This window comes from Drosophila arizonae, chromosome 3 (genome assembly GCF_054131065.1).
Source record: "Drosophila arizonae isolate 15081-1271.41 chromosome 3, UAZ_ARI_1.0, whole genome shotgun sequence".
Taxonomy (NCBI): Eukaryota; Metazoa; Arthropoda; class Insecta; order Diptera; family Drosophilidae; genus Drosophila; species Drosophila arizonae.
This window is the reverse complement of record NC_142923.1, coordinates 29,006,310-29,029,444: the sequence shown is the minus strand read 5'-3', so window position 1 is coordinate 29,029,444 and position 23,135 is coordinate 29,006,310. Positions and strand designations below refer to the sequence as shown.

Sequence of the window (23,135 nt, the reverse complement as noted above, 5' to 3'; positions counted from 1 at the left end):
TATAAAAGCGACAATGGGGAAAAATGACGAGTTGGTGGTCATGATGAGATATTATCATAATTAAATTAATAAAGTTGACTTTTTATGAAAAAAAAAAAACAGCACTGTTTTCTTTTCTGCTACTTTTTTTTAGCTATTTTAGAAGAAAGTTGGCTACTTTTAGCTACTTTCAGCCTTCGGTTTTGCTACTTTTGCTGAAAAAGTTTCGGCAACACTGAAAAGAAAGTGCAGAATGATTAGAATACCAGCTTAGAGGGTTCAGGGTATCTCCTAGTCGAGCAGTCGCGACTCGCGAGTAGAGCCTTTCTTAGTTGTTAATGTTGATTTGTTCTGCTTAGCTTGCTTTTATACATACATATGCATATGTACAACATTCCATCTTTACTTCGGAACATTTCAACAGGTAACAAAATCCGCTTTGAGTGAACCATTTTTATTCCTAATTCCACAAAACCACGACACCTTCCACCTTATGTTTCTACTAGACTCAGCTACTTTGTGATATGTATTATTTAGTTGGGCCGAAATCCCGGCGGTACTGCAATACCGGGCCAACCCGTGACAGAGGTGGAGCAAGCCCCTAGCACTCCGTCTGATTCCAAAAATCAGTTTAACATTTGTTGTTCTCCAATGGAGAAACTATCAGATGTTAAGCTGATAAGAACAGATACTACACTTTGATCTTAGCCATAAGGCCGAGAAGCGATAACTCTTCACAGTCAAATATTCAGTACTCCATTGGGCTACAGTTAAAACCAGTTGAGAATTCTAAATGAATTTACCTTGAACACCTTTTGCCTACCTAAACGGAATTATTCGCGGCATACTTTAGGGGTTGCTCAGGTAGGACAGATTTTTTGTAATTCTCAACTGGTTAACTCGGAAACAGGGTAGAGTCAGCGTGCCAGTTTGTGTTTCTTCACTCTGGCTTCTCTTCAGTTGTCGAATAAATCTTTCGCCTTTTACTAAAGATTTCCGTGGAGAGGAGCACTCTAATGAGTCTAAAATGAATTTTTTGTAGTGCCTAGCAGCCTCGGTTGCCGGGCCAATTAATAATAAATAGAGGTGTGACGGGGGAATAGGTAACGATCAATTTTCATATCGGTGAACTTATAAATATATAGGCATATTTACAATGTCTAATATTAATAGTTCGAAATTAACTCGACAATTAAATACCCTGCAACTTGGACCAAATTTTTGTTTGAATACAGTTCGAATTTGAGCCCGTTTAAATTTTGTATGCTTGGAAAATATTGTCCAAGTGAATTCAGAGTCACATATTTCCTTTTTTTTATCACGGAAACCCAATATGTATTTGTAGGAATTCTTTCGATTGAAGTGCATCAAAAACAAATTATTTTAAAAAATGCTCTTTCTTCTAGATGGTCATATAACCAGTGTTGCCAGGTTTTGAGACATAAAAATAGCAAAATCGTCTCTAAAAAATAGCTGAAAATAGCTAAACAAATTTTAAAATAGCTTACAAAATAGCTGAAACCTTTATGCATTATGCATTTACTTTAAATTTTATTTTTAAATGTTATTTAATAATGTTACAATTTGGTCCACATCCAAATCATCATCAGAATTATATTTTTGTTTAACTGGAATCATGTTTAAATGAAATCATGGAAAATGTTTAAATTTTTTGCCCAAAGACGCCAATCGCAGTTTTATGTTTTTTTGTCGCGGCATGCATTTTAATATCGTGCAATTTGGCAAAAACACTGCATTTGCAGTATATACAATACGCTCAGCTGAGGCCACATTCTTACATATGTATGTATGTACATGTATGTATATAGAGAATAATAATTATAAATATTATAAAGGCCTAATTCTCAGCTCCTCCCCTCGACGACCACTCATTATTTCATATGCCCACTATTCGCCATGAGTAAAAAGTTGTATATTTATTTATGTATATATATTTATATTTGTTTAAATATATGCATTACGTTGTTAGTTTATTGTTATTGTTGCTTGTTTGTGTTTTGCTGCTTTAGATTAATGTTTCTGTCGCAGACTGCAGACTGCAGATTGCAGATTAAGCCTGCATTGCAGGAGCCGAGTTTAATGATTGTTAGTCAAATACATTATAATAAATATATTTGTGTGTATTTATGTATTTGTATATAGGTAATGCGTATATGTATGTATGTAATGTAATGCATTTCGCATCTGTTTCTCCGCTTTAGCTGTCAGTCATTATAAAATACAATTGTTTATAACTAAGTTGTGGATTTATCATTGTTGTTTATTATTATTTTCATTTATCAAAATATATCAAATGCTAACTTATTTCTTTTATTTTAATTTTAAAGCTTTCTATTTAGTTATTGTTTGTATTACAATTCGTTTTCTATTTTTTCTTTCTTCTTTTTGATGTAAAAAATTTGGCAGCTGGCTCGAGACTAAAGGAAAAGATTTTTGCAAACTCTTTCATAAAAACTTTATATAGCTGAAATTTCACTAGTTGATAAAATTTGAAGACATACGCGAGCGAGATTATAGAGCGTATGTATATTAATTAAATGTGTTTGCTTTTAGTACTACTCATGTTTGATTTAGTTTTTATTGGTCTTTATCAATATATAAATATATATATGTATATAGATAGAGGGCAGCTTACAAGTATATGTATGTTCGCATGCCTTAAGCGGGACTTAACAAATTTGCCATTGGAGGTGTTCGGAATTCTAAAAACCAGTTTCATTATGTGATCATTATAAATGAATGGCTCATAAAGTGATTCCTAAAATTTGTTTACATTATTGTTCTCTTCGTAGCGAACTGTAACCATAATTAGCCTATAGACAACCATTATGTTTGCAAAGTGTTATGCTACCAGGTTCTACACAGACATATACTACGTATGTATATATCTTTACAATATAGTTGGGAGACAATGGGGAACAAAAGTTTGTGTTGAAATTCATTTGCATATCTTTTGTATTTTATTCGTTAAGACAGATTTGTTAAGTCCAGTATTTTTGTACACTTACAAAATATTTAGTTTGTATAATCTTGTTTGTTCGCCATGTTTTGTGTAAGCTGCATTTAGTAAAAGCAAGCGTAGAGTATTTACAAGTGTTTAGGTATAAATAAAAATAGTTCATAATTAAAATTGAATTTGTAGTTTATTTTTAAACTTTGTGATTTAGTTAAAAAATCTATATAAATTAATTGCATACTAATAATAAAAATAGTCATAATAATAATCATAATATACTTAAAACAACTCGCTCAAAGTTGCGTCGAAATGCAAAAACTTAAGTTACGTCAAGTTCTCCGAATAAAAACTCTGCAATCTTAATTTACACTTAAATTTTTAATTTTTTTCCTTCTTGTAAAATTTTTGAATTCAACATTTATAAAACAAATCACACACAATAAACAAACCGAAAAAATCAAGTAAAATGAAATGCAATAATTACACAAATAAACGAATAATCATATGCTCTATATACTATATATAGATAAACTTAACGCCTAGGATCTGGGTCTTTTTTTTTAGTCATATTCATCTTGAAAGAAAAACAAAATTGAATTTTGCTCTGCTATATATATATATATATATCATATCCAGCGGCGATTTTTGTGTTGCATGTCTTTGGTGCCGCTTGGTCCAGTATCCAATATACATATATCTCTGTAGGTATATAAATATACGTATATATGGATGGATGCATATTTGAGAATGCCTTTCCAAATATCCGTTTAATATATAGAATAATATAAACTAAATAAAATATATAACGCGGCCGCTCCTTTATTCCGTTCCATACTTCTTCAGCTTCTTCTTTTGTTATCTGCTACCTATATATATATAACTATATATATACCATTATTCTGTATTCGATGTTGCCTACATGTCTATTGGTTTTGTGAACGAGATTCGAACATCGCAGTCACATCGCGTATTGAGAATTGTGGTGAGATCTTTTCTCTGTTGCTGCAATTAGAAAAGTAGTTGAGCCGAGTTAATAATTGCCAACTTTTATAACCTGAATTATTTACTATAGGTATTCATTTTAAATTTAATTATAGAGCATTACACTACATTAACCCTGAAAACTGAAATTTACGAATCAGCTGTTGTTAAATATAGTTTATTATATCGACAGTTAGCAACTGTTATCCTACATTTTTATGTTACCATGAGCGGAATTGAAATTCGTTTCACCTATTAACTAACAGATATTAAGTGAGCATCTGTTAAAATTAACATTTGTGGCTAACATATGTTAAAAGTCATACTTCCAATTATCTGTAGCTTACTCCCGCTAACCACCCCCAATGACAACTACTTACTTGACACTCGCATTGCTCTCTGTGGATGCTATGGGATGGGGCATGGAGTTCCTAGAGAGACGTTCGCGATTCCCGATGCCCCGCTCGAACTTTCCAGGCATCGTTGATGTGGTGATCGCTGTGATAACGGGCGCATTGTTTTGCGCATATTTCTGGGCAACCGACTTGACCGAATTCGATTGATGGGCCGCGCCTCCATTGGTGTTGCTGGCACTGCTGCTTGTGTTGGTGGTGTTAGTGTTGGTGTTGGTATCACAATTCTGATTCTTCTCGTCCGAGATGCTGCGCACACGATGCTGGGTGCCGTAGTCGATCTGCTGATGCAGCGTGCTCTCGGAGCCAGCGCCAGCGCGTGCCAGCTGCTTCAGATTCATATCCATGTCCTTTTGCAGCGAATGCATATCGCCGCGCGACTTGGACTTGACGCGCAGCGATTCGGATGCTTGGAAGTTGTTGTCGTCCGCCGAGTTGAGTTCCGTTTTCGAGCGAGACTTGATGCTGTCTCCATAATACTTCTGGGTCAGCTGCTGGCGGCGCTCCTCCTTGATCTTGTCGATGCGCTCCCGATCGAGGATCACACCAGTCAAGACACTCTTGCGTCCGTTGCTCGCTGGCGGATTCAGTGGCACATTGTTCTGTTGTATCAGCGAAATACGATTCTCGGTGGTGGGCGTGGTGATCTGCTGATCGACCGACTCATTGTTGCGCTTCTGGCATATCTCCTCGGTGATGCTCATACCCGGCAAACGCTTTGGTGGGTTCAGCGTTTTGGGACGCGTGAAATCAAAGCTCTTGCGCCGATTGTCCAACTCTGACATGGGCAGCTGTGGCTGCTGCTGCTGTTGTTGTTGCTGCTGCTGCTGGTTGCATGTGGTCAGATCCTGCAGCTGCTTGCCACCGAACTCGCGTACGAAGGCATTCTCGTCCAGCGAACGCGTTATCTTCTGTGCATTCGCATTGCGTTTCTTGAGCGGCACGGGCATCAGCAACGGCTTTGGCGGCACTGCCATGGGCGGCAGGCTGAGCTCATTGTTGGGCTTCTTCATCGAGCCGCCACGCTGGCTGAAATCAAAACTCGGCAGTTGCTCAACGGGCGAACTTTCAAATTTGGTTGCCAACTCTTTCACGCTGAACGACGGCGATTTGCTCGGCGGCAGCTGCTCCGACTGCTCCAACTGCTCTTGCTTTTCGTGCTCCATATTGTGCTCGACACTCGGCAAACTGTCCAAACTGTCCAGCTCAATACGATCACAACTGGGCTGATGTTTTGCCACTGACTCCAAATTCAAATCCGAATCCGTTTCGAGCTCCAGTAGGTCGTCGCTTGCTACGTTGAGTTTCATTTCCTCGCCACGTAGATTCTCGTATACTGTTTTCGGTTTGCGCAGCTCAATGTTCTCATACAGCAACTGCTCCTGGTTCCGCTGCTCCTCATCCTCATCCTCCTCGTGTTCCTTTTGCAGCTGCAACAGCTGTTGCGCCATTTGCGCGCTGCCATCCTCCTCTTCAATCTGCTTCAGGCTCTGACCGTGTCGCTCGTTCAGCATCTGATTGACCTCCGTCACAGAGTTCCTGAACAACTTCACCTGCTCGTACACAATATTCTCATCGAAATTCGTTTCCAGCAACACCGCCGGCTTAGTCGGCGGCTTCTCCTTCTCCGGCGACTTGTACGTGATGCTAATAGTCGACTTGATGGGGCTGCTGATGGAAGCTGCCGGCAGATGTTTGGCGGGCGACAGCGCATTGCTGGGCGTCTGCTCAAAGTCCTCGTAGAGGGGCGAGCTCTCTTCGGTGGCCAGCAACGAATGCATGCTCAGGTGTCGCTGCAAATGCTGGTAGCCAAACTCGCTGGGCGTCACCGATTGACTAGTGTTGTCCGTGAAATTCGAGTTGTTCGGCGAGCTGGCAGCCTGCAGCAGATCCTTGACGGGCAGCGTAGCACCTCTGCGCGGCTGCTGCTGCGGCTGCAAGTCGAGCGATAGCTCACGTTTCAAGGCATGCATGTCACGCTGCTCCGGCTGAAACTACAAGAGAGAGAAAGAGAGTGAATATCCGGATTGTTCTCTAAATTTCCATTAGGGCTCACCTGCTGCTGTTGCTGACCCAGACTCTCATGCGAGCTGCCCAGATAGCTGGCAGCATCTACTCCCAGCAGCAAGGGCTGCTGCTGCTGCTGCAGCTGCAAGTTGGAAGAGACACCCGATATGCCCGACATTATAGAGTTCACCATCAGCGGCTCCATATCGTATTGAGGCGTGTTGACGGCCGAGCTATTCTCGGAGCTCTCCGTGTCGCACAACAGCAGCGAGTAGCGCGGACTATGCGAGGGCGTCGTGGGCGTGGGCACAGGCAGCTTGCTGCCATTCCTGTAAGAGAGCATGTTCAATAAAAATTCCCTATTAATAGAGTTATCAACTCACTGCATAGGTCTGCTTGCTGTGGCCTCCGGCTTTGCGCCCTGCTGCGTGAAGGTGCCTTGGTAGCTGAAGCGCTCCTTCGCCGCCAGCTGCTCCTTGCGCTTGGCGCCCACCTGCACTGAGGGATAGCTGTAGCGCACTGCAGTCGAGGCAGCCGAAGGCGAGGGCAACGGCTGGGCACGCGCTGGCTTCGGCGGTGGCGGCGGCTGATGCACCTCGACGCTGGCGAATTGCTGCTGCGGATGCTCCGGTGTGCCGCAGTCGATGAATTGTATATCCGAGAGCTGATCCTCTAGCTTATAGCGCTTGCAACAGTTCTCGGCGCCAGCGGGCTCATGACCACAGCCTCCTTCCTGTTGCTGCTGCTGTGGTTGTTGTTGTTGTTGCTGTTGCTGCTGTGGAGCCACAGACTGGGGCAACGTGCGCGCTGCACTGGGCGACAAAAGGTTGAGACGCGGCTGCTTCTTGGGGCTGGGATTAACGCTGTTCGTCTGACTGGAGAACTCTTCAGGGCGCGCGCGCATGATGCGACGCGTTGCACAGCCCGTTGCAGGCGGAACATTCTCCTTGCCCACCCGCGGCGAGCTAACCAGCGATTCGCTCTCGGAGAAAATGCGCATCTCGGGCTCTTCGCGATCGAAGTTCAGGCCCAGCTCGGAGAGTTCACGCGACGGGCAGGTGGTCATGTGGCCACGCTGCGGCGACTGCAGCAGATCGAAGTAGGAGTCGTGTGAGACGCTGCGCGAATGGCCCACTGTGCGGAGACTGTCAATCGAATTGGAGCGTATGCACAGCTCCATCGGCTTGCCGATGATGCCCAGCGCCGAGTCGCGGCGTGCATCACGTGTCGTCTCCAGCAACTCAATGGACTTGGGCTTGTCGTGTTTGGAGAGCTCCTTGCTGGCATGGGCATGGGATGCCTGCACAAAGCAGACGCGCGTGGAGACGTTTGCATCCTTGCTACTGGCCCCGCCATCGATGATCAGCTTATGGCCTGGTTCGTTGCCCTGGCGCTGACTGCGCGTGAATATTGACTTCCAAGAAGGAGTTTTGTCCGGCTTGCGCTTCTGCCAGCTGCGCGGCACAGACAGCACCGTATGATACTTGTCCGGCAGGCTGGACGGACCGCCGCCCACTTCTATGTAGGAGCCGATGTTGGAGGCGGCTGCCGTGCTGTTGCTCATTATCATGTTGATTGGCAGCGACTGCTTCAGGTCTGTGCCGCACTCGATGCGCGAATGCCGCTCCTGCGCCTCCTCCAAGCTAATCAGCTTCGCACCGCCAGTGCTCAAACTCTTGGGCCGCTCCATCAGCCCCAGCGATTGGTCCTGTTCGCGCTGTTCCACCAGCAGACTCTCACAGTCCGTCAGCGACTCCATGCGCAGCTCGCTCTGTGCAGCAGTCGCTGCAGCAGCTGCCGCCGCCGCTGCGTTGCCCACGATGCTTAGCCGGGCATTGTGATCTTCGAGCGCATCGAAGATGTTGTGACAGTTGCGTATCAGGTACTCGGTGACCACAGCCTGTACGCCCACGCCGCGCAGTGCTGCCACGCCCCCTGATTCGAGGGCCGGCGAGCGCAGCAAATTGGGCGCCCAAACAATTGCCAGATTCTTGTCCGTCATCCCAGTCCGTTCGTGATGCTGCGATACCTTGTGCAAGTGCTCCGACAAGTACTTCAAAGTCCTGTTGGGAAAGAGATTATGTTGTTAATAAAGGTATTACCAACTGAGAATGATCCTCTAGAGATTCTCAATGTCTCACACACTTACCTATAGTGCGGCGGAGGTAGCTTTAGCACTGTCTCCTTCATAAGACGCAGTCGCTCGTCCGCCTCGTCGGCCTTCACCTGGATAGCCTCTACAAAGTTGTCGTACAGCTGATAGGTGCACAGCGGGTTGGGCAGCTCGCGAAAATACATCTTCAATAGTGAGCTGACCGCATGAATGTCCTGCTTCATCTCCGGGTTGCCCAGATCTGGGACGCGCTCCTCATCGAAGGCGCGCCGTAAACGCTGTATATTCGACGTGATGCCCGAGAGGCGATAGATGCCATCAATGACGCCATAGTTCTCTATGAATTCGGCACAGGACCTCAGCACCATGGGAATGTCCTGGCCACTGTTCAGCAAATGCTCCGACAGATCGCAGGAGAACACACGCTCCCTGTAGATGCCGCTCTGCTTGAGGCGCCGTCGCGACGGACGCGACAAGATGAACGATCGGAAGAAGGCAATCAGTTTGCCGTGCTTGCGCAGCACCGGCTTCGTGGGTGAGGCATCCAAGTGGCCCACCAGAGGAGCGGGCATTGGGAAGTTCCTTGGCACCTTGTCGCCAATCGTGGCTACACACGACTGCGGAAAGAATCCCACTTCGTAGAGGGACTTCTGCAGGTGCGACTTCTTGCCACGCCACCAAATCGACTCCGCCGGACTGGGCATATCGATGACGGATATCATGTCGCCCACCTCAATGTTAATCTCATCCGGTGCCTGCGCCTGGTAGCGACGCACGCCATAGGCAGCGCCCACAGCAGGCGTGTTTATTGTCCTCTGCGTTTCGCCATCGGCGAGGGGCAGCCGTCGGCCCTTGTTATCCAGCTGGAGCCAGGTGAGTATGGTGCCACAGGTCAGCGAGTCGGAGGCGATTTTAGAGAAGCGCTCCAAGTACTTGGCCACCGCATACTCCACATCCAGCTCCGACTGGAGATCCTCGTCTGCACCCAGTTCGCTCATATTGCGCAATCCGCTTATCTTGCGATCGTAGACACAGCGATGCAGCATCTCGTCCAGCATTTGCATATTCTCGAAGCTGCGTTTGATCAGAAACGGCTCGCAGCCCTGCGGACAGACGCGTATGATGAACCAACAGTTCTCAGGCGTGAACGCAGCCGACCGCATCGAGCTGTGAGCCAGCTCCCCACCAATCGACTGCGAGGCAATGCTGCTGCCCAGCTGCTGCTCCGACTTGTCATCCAGCAGCTGCACCGAGAGCGCGCCCAGCTGCACGCGCTCGTAATGAAAGTGGGCGCACTCCTCCAGCTTGGGAAAGCGACACGATTTCTGCGAATCGAATGGAATAGGCTATAGTATGGATTCATATAACAAACGGATTTCTCTTACGCTGTTCAAGGGCTGCACGGCCATGTGCCTGCTGGGCTTGGGAGGCGCGGCTGTTGGCGGACTGCAGCTGGACTCTGTGGAGGCATTTGAGATTTGTGATGTGTTCATTGAGCCGAACATCTCCTGGCTGCTGCCCAGGCCCAGGGGCATGCCACCCGCCATCATGCTGTCCACGGGCACAATCTTAAAGCTCAGCTGCGCACTGATCGCAGCTGCCGGTGCATCTGTCTCGAAGGGCAGCGCCGCCTCCCGGGAGCCAATCAATGACTGCTGCTGCTGCAGCTCTGCGGAGGCGCTGGCGCTGGAGCTGTTGGCTAGCGCAAGCGAATGCGAGTGCGAATGCGCATGCAGCTGTGCAGCTAGAGCGCTGCTCACCTTCTCTGACATGGCTCTTGCTGACGGACTACACGGATTTTGTCATCTGCAATGCATTACAAACAAACGATTCATTAGCAATGATAAGTCAGCCAGCTGGCAACAAATTGAGATATACATATATAGAGGTTATCACACATTCCACAGTCGCTTGGTTATGTGGAATTCGAGTTTGAATCTTCTCAACTCCTTATAGTAAGTCTGATGAATTTAATATTTATAGCAATAAGAAATATAAACTTCATATTTAGATGGCCTTACCCTGTCATTTCTTATTTACTCATTTTCAGTTCAATTATTAACAAATATCATTTTACAATCAGACCCAATAAAGTTACTTGGAATTTATATTGCAAATTCAGAAATTCAAATTCTGGAAATCTGTTTATTAAATTAATATTTAAAAAAGTATCAATTCAACTATTTTTATAATTATTCTCAACTTTACTAAATTATTTTAAATATATTCTTTTTTTTTTAATGTTAATTAAATAATTAGATTTACATAATTTTGAAATGTAAACAATTTCTACTTACTAAAAAAGTTAAATTAATAAACAATTCTTATGACCTCAAGTCGAATGTAACTTTGGCTAGGCTATAGCCCGGCCCTGCTTCCTTCACACATGACTCTCCGGCAATAAATTTCCAATTACTCATTGAGATTTCTGAGCTATTATATTATATTATATAGGGGCCACACACTTATATATACACACATGGCTACACAAATGTACATGTGTACAAATTGTTATTGTACCAAAATAATGACGGAAACCGTCATCGAAGGTAGACCCCCATAGAATACTTGCATGACTCTCAACTCAACAGCTACTCAAAGAGCTTTTATATACTTTGCAGACTGTTTTACACTGTTAAAAATAATAATGGAGGTTTTTTAAAAAGCTCTTTGCGAACATTCATTGAAAGTTGTTGAATAAATAAATTAAATATTCTATTTAAAGCTTTTGAGTTTTAAAACTTGGCTTACTGCATGCGAACCCCATTAAATTTTGCTTAAATATTCAATTAAATTGGAATATTATTTTCTAATAGATAATATATTAAATTTATTCTGTTTTATTTTACTCGTTGTAATCCATATTACAATTTATTTCGTATAAAATAAGGCTTAATTGAAACCTTTTCTATTTATAATGTTTATAGTAAATAATATTATAATAATATATAATAAAGTTAATGGCTTATTAATTTATATATTGAAACTGGCGCAAATACATTCACTTAATTGAATATAATGAAGTTTTTGTGCGAGTGTTTGCGTAATTTGTGACACTGTAAGCTATGAGCGGCTGTTGGCGTTTACTTTCTAACAACACGCACGTATTTACGAGTACGAACATATGTATGTATGTATGCGTGTATATATATATTTTTATCAATTACCGCAAGCCGTGTTCTACTTTCAAAACTCTCTATGGGCAAATGCTGTGAGCCGTGTCTGGAATTCCTTTATTTGGAATAAGGCCATTGGCTCAGACTTAAGGATGTAGCACACTCGCACACCCATATTGATATATATGTACATATATACATTTAAGTGAGATATATATATATACATATATATATTTGAGAGCATATCCCATCTATAAACAGATACGATAAATATTTATAAGCAACCGGTTGGCAGCGCCGCCTAGCGGCAGTTCTGATTTACAGGCGACACCAAATGCATGCATTTAGACTTTCATAAATTAAGCTAGCAGGGGGCGCGGCGGGTCGAGGCGGAGAGTACTGCATTCGGCGTCTGCGACTGAGACTGAGACGCACGCAAAACTGAACGAAAGATAGAAAAAGAGAGTGAGAGAGCTAGAGAGGAAGGGAGTGAGATGGGCATACATAGACTAGAGGCAGCGAAATCGCAGAGCGAGACGGAAACAGGTTTGAGCAGGGGGCTAAGGGGGGGTCGTTGCTGTGCTTGGCAGTGGACATCGGGCTGCAGCTGCATGGCTGTGTGTGTGTGTGTGTGTGCGTGAAAGAGAGGCAGTGAGTGGGGGGAGACCGGCTTGGTTTATAAAATGCAACAACAAACTATTAAAATCGTTGACGCTAACGGTCCGAAAATGCAGCACATAAAGAACTACAAAATGGACAACAACAACAACGTGTGCACATAAAATGTCGTTAATCGAAATAAACAATTTGGTAGAAACAAACGGCGAAACGAGATGGGAAATCGAAAAAAAGGAACAAAAAAGTCAACCGCAAAAAGCGACGCAGACAAAAAGAGACAAAATGAAAACACATAAGAAATGAGCATCGATCAATGCGGTCAAACGTAGCTGTAAAAAAACGGGATATGGGATAAAGTCATGAATAAACGCGTTAGATTAAGCATTATTAATGATATCTCAGACATTCGGCCCATTATAGACTATACGGTTTGATTGTTTTTGATATCATTTAGGGTCGTTCTGCGCTGATTTATAATGAACTTAAATAGCCCCATTGAATAATTTAATAAGTGGATTTAGGAGGGATCTTTATATTGATAGAAACTTATATTCTATATGCTATCTTCAACGTAACATGTTTTATTGCTTTATAAAGACTTACTATGGTGTAACGGTGTTCGTATAGAAATAATTAATTACATTAATATACACTTCATATATAAATATAAATATAAATGAAAATTAGTATAATGAAAAATAATTAAAGATACATATGAATATTGTTATTTATACAATTAAATAAATATAATTCATTCTCATATTTAGGAAAAATCCAAATAAATAAATTTAAATACATGAATAATAGTATTAATTAGACTTTGGTATTTATGATGTTTTAAATAGATCGTTAAGCTTGTTTATATTTGATTTGCGTGGATATTTGATCTATGATGAGTTATTCTCCAATAAATGGCCTATAAAAAGCTCTCAGCCCACAAATTGCTCATGATCGGCTGAACTTTTATTATTATTCATGAGCTACTCTAGCCAATAGAACTTAGCAACAAATCCTAACTCTTTTTAGCAATAATGGGACAAATTCAGTTTTAGTTAGAAATATTTACATGAGGATTATATTTGGTATATATAAGATATAAATATATTGCATGTGCCCACTTATCAGATTTTACCAAAAACTACGATACTCTATAGCATGGTTTTCAACTATGGCTAGAAATATTTATATTAGATATCATCTGCATGTGCTTTCCGATAATCAATATGCTCGACCAACTGTTTTTCGTTCCCTCAAATGTTTTTCTGTCTTTCAATTCACAATTTGTATTGCTGCAATTGTCGTAATCGGGTTTTCTTTTTGTACAGTTATTTCATGCATATATATCATACGAATTTTATCTCTCGCCTTGGCAATGTTGCGCTTGATTAGCTGTTGTAGTTGTTTTTGTTGCTTTTGTATGTTGCAATTGTCGGTTGCAGCTAAGTTTTAGCTGCAAAGATGAAGACGTTTTCCCAGGCAAAAGACCGAATCGAAAAACGAACCCAAACGGCCGAACGGTCAGCCGAATCATGTACCTCACTTTCTCCAATCAATTAAGCCCCATGTACACTCGCTGTGTATCTGTGTCTGTCTCTTTCTCTCTCTCTCTCTCTCTCTCTCTCTTTCTTTCTCTGTGTGTGTGTGTGTGTGTGTTTGTGATATCAATCGGCCTGCAGCCTCTGTAGACTAATTAATGCTATGAAATAACTTAATATTGAACAATAGTTGATGGCTTTTTAATAGTCAGGTTTTTACTTTTTTCTTTTTTTATCTCTCACGATTGACCCAATTGAGACAAGTAGAAATGCATCAGATTAAAAGAGTTACCTGACAGATACTCTGTAATAATAATAAACAAATATAAACGTTGCAACAAGTTTAAATGTTAGTTTAGTTAGTTTGTTGTTTATATAGGTTTGCCAAACTGGAGAATAATCAAGTTAATCAAGTATTACACAACAAATTAAATAAAGTTTCTTTTAGCGAAATTGTTACTATATGGAATATAGAGTACGTGCTCAATAATGATATTCACTGTCCAGTTATGGCAAAGATTCAGATGAAACCAGCATTAACCGTTTAGCTGAAAGCTGGATAGTCTTCATAGGAGCTGCTTATAGTAAACCAGTTTAAAATGTTAGGCTGACTGTGAAATATCCTGTAATAATAATCAGCTGTGATGATATGGAAACTCTTTTAATGTCCACTCTAAACACCTATTTAGCTCCTAACTGCTTACAGGATATACCTCAAAAGAACAATGCAGCAATAAGTAAATGCTAGGGATTATGTTTATTAGTGCAAGCTAGTATTACCCGTCAGTGTCAGCCCCCTACAGGGTATACGTGCATGCAAACCGCTTTGGCTGCTGGACTAAACTCAATTGAATCAAGCTGAGCTGCTGTGCGTGTGAGTGTATCTAAGTGTGTTGAGATACTTAGACTCGCATTTAATAAATGCACATTGCACACATATACACACACACAGACACACAAACACATATTGTCTGTTGCAGACAGAGGCTTGTGCTAATTTATGACACTAACTGGGTCACAACTGCCTCTGTTGGCGTTTCTAGAGCGAGAACAGATAGACAGACAGACAGAGAGACAGATGAACTAACAAATGATGTTGCGAACCATAAAAGACTAGCAACACACATACATACATATAGTATATTGTGTAGATGGCATGCATAACGTGCTTAACTTGGCTGTCAGTCAGTCTGTCCGTCTTTCCGTCCGTCCGTCAGTTAGTCGGTCGACAGCTCATTTGGCGGCTGAGTCCCTGACTAGCTCAACAGGTGCAACACAATGGAAGAGCAGCTCCTCCCAGAGGAAGTGGGAGGAGTTGAAACCACATCCCAGCAGACTAGAGCTACGGGAAATGTGGCGCTGTGATTCTAGTGCATTAAGTGCTAATGGCTTTTAGGAAACGTAGCTAAAAACAGAGTGCATACATAGATCTGCACAGCGTGAGAAATAAACAGCTGCTGATTAAACAAAAGCTGCAGCTGATAAACTGATAATATTGTTAACTTTTCTGTTTTCATTTTATACTGTTTATAACTTATGTAAATTTCTTGCGGAATTTTAGTCATATAGCTTAAAAAGATCTTGAGATATGAGTATACACAAACAAACGTTTATCTGGAAAGGCCTCAGCTAAGAGATCACACTCTCAACATACTTTAAAGGTTTTAAATAAATGATATGCCTACACGATATCTAATAATTAGTTATTAAGTATTGAAAAAATATTTTATATAAACAGCATGTATATAATCTAAAATTGAGGTTAGAGAGAGAGCTCAAAATAATCTAGCGATATATCAGCTTAACAGCTAAACAATACTTTGAGATATTCAGGTGGCTCAAAAAGATCCTGAGATATATAAATTCATTACAACATATCATAACTATAAATTTATATTATATTTCTACGCGATATCTAATTGTTAAGTATCTAATAGAATTTGATTTCAACTGCATACATAAAGTCTTAAATGTTAAAGAGAGCTCCAACTAATATTGTAATATGAAAGATATGAAATATGAAGGTAATCCATTTCAGATTTCATCATTCGACCTATGATTAGGTAAAATAGTTTTAGAGATCAATGGAATAGCTGTGCATTAGTCTTTTATTTAATGGTTTATTATACCCTTTGATAATTTTTAATAATAGAACAATGATGAGGTTCAGTCGCACTTCGAGCGGGCTTTATTACAATTACTTTAATTGCCTCACAATATGGCGTAATTATGCCCGTTGCTATAAATACGTATGTATATATTAGCATTAGCCAAGCGATGACTGATGGCTTCATAAATGATTCACACAACGGCCAATTAAAATTATATTTATACAAACTGTATGCTATATGCTCTGCCACAGTATTACAATTGAATACAATGCGAATTTCAAATTTCTCATGGACAATGACTAATGAGTGCGCATAAAAAGTCATTAAACTGACCAACTTCAATGACTATACTATATACATATTAAAGTAAATCCACTACGGGCCAACTATGTCTTGCAACCCACTGAAAGCCGAATTGTTGCTCCAAGGCTGCTTTAATTCCGGTTCCATTGCCGAGCTACTGGTTGCTTATCTCTCACTTGCAGCTCGCTCGAGGCTGAGTCGCATCAATCTGCACAACAGTTGACAGAGTCGAGATCCGAGAATTGAGACCTGAGACCCGAGACCCGAGACCCGAGACTCGAGACTCGAGTCGCGGCACTTGCCAGTCGCGAAATCTGATCTGATTGTCTCTTACTGACTCACATTTGTGCATTTGTTTACATATGCTCAGCCTTTTCCGAGGGAGCTTTTGTGTCGTGCCCCCTCCAGCTCTTTGATGGGCTGACTCACCCATAAGCTCGGCAAAGGCTGCGGCTGGGGAGAGGGCATGCCCTGTAATTAGTCTAAATGTAGCTGCACATTAGTCAACACTGGCAATCGCTTTCGTTGCGTTTATTTTTAGTTGCGGCCGCCCGCCCAGCCAGCCAAACAGCCAGCCAGCAAGCCAACCAAGCAAGCAGTCAACCAACACTTTAGCCAACTCTCTCATTACAGACATACCTCGTAATTGCGCAGCTTTCGACTTCCGGTCACATAACACAGGTGCAGCCGCAAATCGTTTGAATTGAAAGCACCAAACTACAGCTCAAACACCGAACTTTGGATGCCCTTGCGCCCTGACACACCAAAAGAGTTTCAGCAACAGTTAAAGGTAAGAGGGTATGACTTTCTGTTGCGAAAATAAATAGCTTTGAATGTGAGTATTGAGTGTAAATTCGTATATTTTGTGTATGACAAAATTATAAACTAATTTACATTCGCATGATACGATATTAATATGCGTCAGATCCTCTATTCGAATTGTGAACTTTGTTCAAGCACATGATTCAAGTTTTATGCGATGGAGAAACAAGTGGGCCATTCCTATTGTAAACTAATTTTAATTAATATCCGAGATCTGTTATAATCATATTTGCTGATTGGAGTATACATAAATATGTAAATCCCACATAAGATATGTAAAACACCAGTTTATGTGAAAATGATTTTGCGAAGCAGTTTATTGAATGAAATCAAAGATTTCAAAAACCAAAATATGCCAAGATATTTCTTGTGAACTAATTAAGAACCATTTAAAAAACTGGTTATTCGAAAAAGGCTTTTTTATAGATATATTTAAGAAATAAAATAAAATAGAAGATATTTTTAATAAAAATAGTTTAAAATGTCTATATATTATATAGGTATTTTTAGGTTACTTTCGTAGTTACTCTATATAAACCTGAAAAAGAAGTACATACATATTGAATATTCTCAAATATTTGTACTAAAAAACTGTTTTTATTATATAGCACTTTTACATATTTCTCCGCTTGCTATATAGAAATGTAAAACTAAAAGCGAAATCGTTGTTTTTCATGTTAATCTTCAGACGTTGACATTTTATGCAGAATTTCGCCGGGGCTCTAAAAGCTAGGCTAAGCGCTTTGAGCCATAAAACCTAACCTAATGTCATTTAACGACGCTGACGTCGCCGCTACCGTCGCCTTCGCAGCCGCAGTCTCTGCTCGCGTCAGCGTCGACATTTGGCGCGGCTTTAGCCGAGCGCACAGGTACACACAAAACTTTTTAATGGAAGTGAAAGTTTTTGCGCGAAGCCAGTGTCTAAAAAAAGCATATAAATACAAACGAAAAAACTACAACAACAAATTTTGCCCAGCACACATGCCGCATATCTAAATAGTTTTTATTTGCATTTGCATTTTTTTATATTTTTTGTATTATTTCGGATTTTGAGTTTTTTATTGGAGCTTTTAGCGCCAGCAGGCAAATAATGAAAATGAAAATAAATAAACATAAATTAAGTGTACAATAAAACTGCACATTAACAAATATGCGAAACAGCTGCTGGACTAAAGCGCGGGCCGAAATATATTTAGAAACAAACGACAGCAACATTTGCATTTCTTTTTCCTCGTAGTTTTGGTATTCTATGCGCATATGAATTGTTTAAACAAAGTAGAAGAGAACTCGCAGGAAATTAAATAAAACAATGCGAATGCGAATGCCAATACGAACGAATGAAAGTTGAGCCATGCCTTATGGTTGTATCAAATGCCCTGTTTATTCAGGCACACTATACTTTAGACTCTAGATATAAATATACATATGTGTATGCACATACATACATACAGGCATAAATATCTCAATAATTCGTACGAGAAATTTCAGTTTCATTTGTTTTCGCCATTTGCCGTTTATTTGTTGCTGGCATTTCGGTGGATGCTATGTTTAGATATCTGTCAATACGAACTTTAGACAGGAATTTATAAAAATAGAACTGCGGACTTTTATACGCCGAGTTTACACGCCGCATTTCACAGGTTGAACTGCGATGGGGCCATAGGCGTTTAGTAAAGGGTTTTATTTATATAGGGATGGTCTCGCTGATTCTATCAATTTGATTTAAAGTGGTTCCTCTGGAGGATCCCTATATTAACCTGTTTTACCGTGCAATCATTTTATTCTAAGAATTAATAGAGATACGAATTAACTTGAAAGAAAATTAATATCTAGATTACTGAGCCGGTTTATCAATCAAAGAACATTTTGTAATTTCAAATTTGCAAATTCTATACATATTATACATGCCTCTTAATTCAAATTCATCAAATTATTTCATTTCCATTGTAAATACAGGCTCGTATCTATTAGATTTCAAGCTGTATTGAATATCAAAGCGATATGCGTGATTCACTTGTAAATGCTGATTTTATCAAAGAAAAGTCTAGATAGTGTGTCACATGCAATGAGTCATGGTGAAAACCTGAACTGAATGCCAAAAATGTAGCTCGCAGTAGGCAGCATATGCTTAGAGATATAGAATATATTACATATATTGAATGTATTATAGTGCTGATTCGGCATGCAAGCCAAATAAGCTGATAAATGAGGTTCACATTTGTAGGCTCTGCAAACATCTCAATAATACGTGATTACATGGAGCCTATAGATAATAGTATAGCAGAAATTCTTATCGCTGATCACTGGCGAAATTCGGGAAACTTAATTAGTTTTAGAAAGTGAATGAAGTGTTATGTAAGCGAATCATAAAATGTTACAATATTATCGGTATTAATTAACTGTAACTATTTACTGTGCAGCAATATCTCATCATACAAAATATAAATACTGACAAAACAACATTTATGTATATCAAATTGATTTAAAATTCAGAATTTACCTCATTGCGGATTTGTTATTATTTGTATTTGATAATTCATTCATATCTTTTAATTTTTTATTAATTTTTTTTTTTTTTTTTTTTTTTTTTTTTTTTTTTTTTTTTTTTTTTTTTGGAAGATTTTTACCCAAGTTTCTCAGCTGTCTTAAAATGTGTTACTGGACTAGGATGAAGATTTTTTGTTATCTTGATGATTTTCGAGAGTGGTATAAAAACAATTTTATTTGTAATCAAATTAGTATTCATTTATTTCGATACATTTGCATATGCTAACTATTTGTAAGTAGTGCAGTTTAAAATGTGACTCGATTGGCTTGTTTTACAAAATATTTACAAAATTTAATTCAACTATTTAGAATTTGAAATTGAATTTTCAGCACTTTGTTTCTAAGGCGCAGTTCATCACACAAAAAAAAAATTCTCATCAGCTCGATCATCAGCAACAATAAATATTATGCTATTCGTTTTTTGTTTCATATGACTGCTGACAACAACAACAGCAGCAACAAGAACAAACAAACAGCAGTTGTCAGTTTCAATTTAAGTCAATTGAGCTCAATTATTTGATACGCAGATGAAAAAACCCCGCGCGCCACAAGTTTCTGTTTTCATATGGCGTCTGCTCAAGTGTGTGTGCGTGTGTGTGTGTGGGCTTAGCTGGTATGTGACCCTCGAAAATGTTTTAGAATGTAGGCGTGGCCAGAGCTAGAATTTACATGCTGTAAACAATAAATAATATGCAAAAAACGCGCAATGTGAGACACAGGTGTAAACAAATACAACAACAACAACAACAGTAACAACAAACTTGGCAACAAGACAAGACCCACAGCAACAACAACAACAATAAGAGCAGCAAAAAACGGGTGTAAAGTCATTTTTTGCACTTGCTTGTTGTATACCCTGTAAGATATATTAAATGGGGTATGCATGGCATAAGAGAAATGATCGAATAAGAGAGTATTTTTATATTTTAAGTACTTAAATGTTTAGATATATGGTTCGTATTAATATAATTTTAATTAATTAATTAACTAATTTTAACAACTATAAAGTAAACTTATTAATTCACATTATTGTTTTAAATAAATTATAATTATTCCTTTTTATTATTATTGAAAATATATATTCGGCGAATTCATGAAGAAGTTATTGTATTGCTCTGATATATTAACTCATTTCCCACTCTAGGGTATGCTTACGTCCAGCTTACGCGCACCAACTTGTTACTTGTTTTGACAGTAGTTTTTTCTGCTGCTGCTTCTTTGCTTGTTGTTTTCTGACTTTTTGTAAGCCCCAACGAAACAGATGTTACCCAGAGCACCGGCAGCAGCAGCAGCAGCAGCCAGTTGGTCAGTTATTGGCCTAAAGCAAGGGTTATTCGATGCCAGCCAAAAGACAACAACAACAGCAAACAGTAGTTAGTGTGGGCGTGTGTGTGTGAGTGTGAGTGTGTGAGCGGATGTTTGAGTTGAGTGCACAGCTACCGAGGCGCAACGGAATTAATCGAACTCTATGCGCACGTTATGCTTCAAACACGAGCCAAGCACACACAAACATAAATGTTATATACATATATATATGTACATATATAAATTTGTTGCATCTGTAGTTATCTGGCAACTTGACACGTTTCGGTCTGAAGGCAGTTTTCATCGCTGTGGCAGCTATAAAAATGTGCCATAATCGTGCGCAGTCGCAGCGCGAATCTTTGGCTCGAGCAGACGTGAGGCACATAATAATAACAGTACTTGTTATACGTTATATCGAATATAACATATAACATATAGCATAATGAGAAAGCTTGCCCAAAAAAAAAAAAAAAAACGATATACATATATTTTTGTATATGTAAATAGTATGAAAGAAAATAGGGAAAAAATAAGACAGCACAATTAGAAATCGAAGAGAAACAAGATTGAGCACTGTCGAAAGGCAAATACTCTTTAAGGGCATTTCCTTTCATTGTGCACCCTGTGACGATCTTCAACTGATTCGATTTTTTGCTATAATGCTATAATTATTGTACAGTCTGCAGGGTAAAACAAGTCTTTGAAAGGGGTTGAAGGTTATAAGAAACAACTTATTCCATCCTTGATCCTTGTGCAAAGTTAATTTTCACAAAGACCCGGTAAATTTTGTAGTGTAACTTTTGCAACAGCGAACAAAAAGGAAAGGCTTTTGCGACAGGAGCTGGACTTTTTCATTTTATATTTTCTCGTTTTTTTGGGAAAGTGACGCGGCGACTGGCAGTGGCAGAGGCAGAGTTGATGGGAAGAGAGGAGAGGAGAACAACGGTTGCCGCAACTGGAGCTGTTGGAGAGTTCAATGTCAACGGCGTGGACACACTGTTTTCTTTTTTTATATAATTGTTTTATTGCCACTTCCGTGGAGTTGTGTAAAGGAAACAACTAACTAAAGTATGGCCACACCTAAGCCAAAGCCTCGAAAACAAGTAAAAGCAAAATCAAAAACAAAAAACAGTGGAATGAACAACAAGCACAAGGAGGAGGGGAAGGAGCAAGCAGTCGGGCGGCATTTACAGCGCGAAATGGGGTGGAATGTGTTAAAACAGATAGAAAGACAGACAGCGCAAGAGTGAGGAGTGAGGAGGAGGGGGCAGACAGACCAGCAGGCAGCAGGCATATGGTGGAGTTGTCTCAGGTGTGAGTGTGTGAGTGTAAGTATGGCCAGCGGGGTGACATAAATGTAGTGTAAAAGCAACAAAATAATACGCGTACACACACACTCTCACATCATCTATATACACAAGTATTTGCCCTTTTACATACCAGAAGCAGCAGCAACAGCAGCAACAATAAAAGCAAAAGGCAAAATGCGTACATTATGCGAGCGGCGATCCATGCGTGGGAATAGGAGACACACACAGAGAGACAGAGAGATAGGGAGAGAGAGAGTGAGAGTAAGAGGCGACAAAAACGTATGACGAAAGCGCACACAGAAGCTGCGGGGGGGAGGGAAGATGTTGACCCTCCTTAAAATGGGGCGTTGTTGTAACACTCTGTAACGGTTTTTGCTTCTTTTTGTTTTTGCCGTATTTGACACACAATTCGCACTGATGGGAAAATTTTAAAACAATAACACAATTAATGCAGACAGCGTTTTGAAATGCTTGAGAGTGGCAGAAAAACAAGCGTCTATTATTTATTATGCCTTCTTTAGTAATACACATACACTGACACACATTTTTAAATAGAAGAAGAAATACATTTCTGCTGCTGCTGCTGTGAGCAGCATATCTTTTTCTTTTGCTTTTCACACACTCACACTGGCACAAACGCACATACACACACTCGCACACAAGTACAGGGGCCAAGCAAGCGCACTCACACATACGGACTCACATACATATTGGCAGACATGCTAGTTCGGCAGCCGCTTATTCAATAAATTGTACAAACATTAAACACACCTTAATTGCACATTGAAGCACTTGCATATAATTGTAATTAGATTACAACATTTCAAGCAGTTTTCACTAGCAAAAATTTTGCAGGGTTTTCGATTGGAAACGCGAAAACAAAAATTACGGAGCACGCATGAACGACCACCGAACCGACGACGACCAACTAAAAAGTACTACTGAGCGTGGTGTGACCAAGTTCGTCTAAACGATACCTACTCGTTCGTGTAGTGTTG

The 23,135-nt window shown here is 40.3% G+C and overlaps 1 protein-coding gene and 2 non-coding genes across 5 annotated transcripts; 1 reads left to right on the top strand and 2 right to left on the bottom strand.

Annotated features, from left to right (window-relative positions):
• Positions 1–508: 508 nt before the first annotated feature.
• On the bottom strand, positions 509–23,090 carry CdGAPr (GTPase-activating protein CdGAPr). Of its 3 annotated transcripts, none has more exons than XM_018002843.2 (7): positions 22,909–23,090; positions 9,856–10,276; positions 8,507–9,795; positions 6,741–8,420; positions 6,407–6,686; positions 4,318–6,344; positions 509–3,958 (listed from the first exon to the last, which is right to left on the bottom strand). In XM_018002843.2, exons 2-7 carry the CDS (start codon positions 10,240–10,242, stop codon positions 3,880–3,882), a joined length of 5,742 nt encoding a protein of 1,913 aa, XP_017858332.1. In that variant the 5' UTR covers positions 10,243–10,276; positions 22,909–23,090; the 3' UTR covers positions 509–3,879. The 3 variants fall into 3 exon arrangements, with proteins under 3 accessions (XP_017858332.1, XP_089322429.1, XP_089322430.1); XM_089466303.1 differs by lacking the exon at positions 22,909–23,090 and adding an exon at positions 19,476–19,617; XM_089466304.1 differs by lacking the exon at positions 22,909–23,090 and adding an exon at positions 10,768–11,167.
• Positions 512–707, bottom strand: LOC149270016 (U2 spliceosomal RNA). The gene has a single exon (XR_016269567.1). It is a non-coding gene; the product is annotated as a U2 spliceosomal RNA (small nuclear RNA).
• Positions 920–1,036, top strand: LOC149270015 (U5 spliceosomal RNA). The gene has a single exon (XR_016269584.1). It is a non-coding gene; the product is annotated as a U5 spliceosomal RNA (small nuclear RNA).
• Positions 23,091–23,135: the final 45 nt, after the last annotated feature.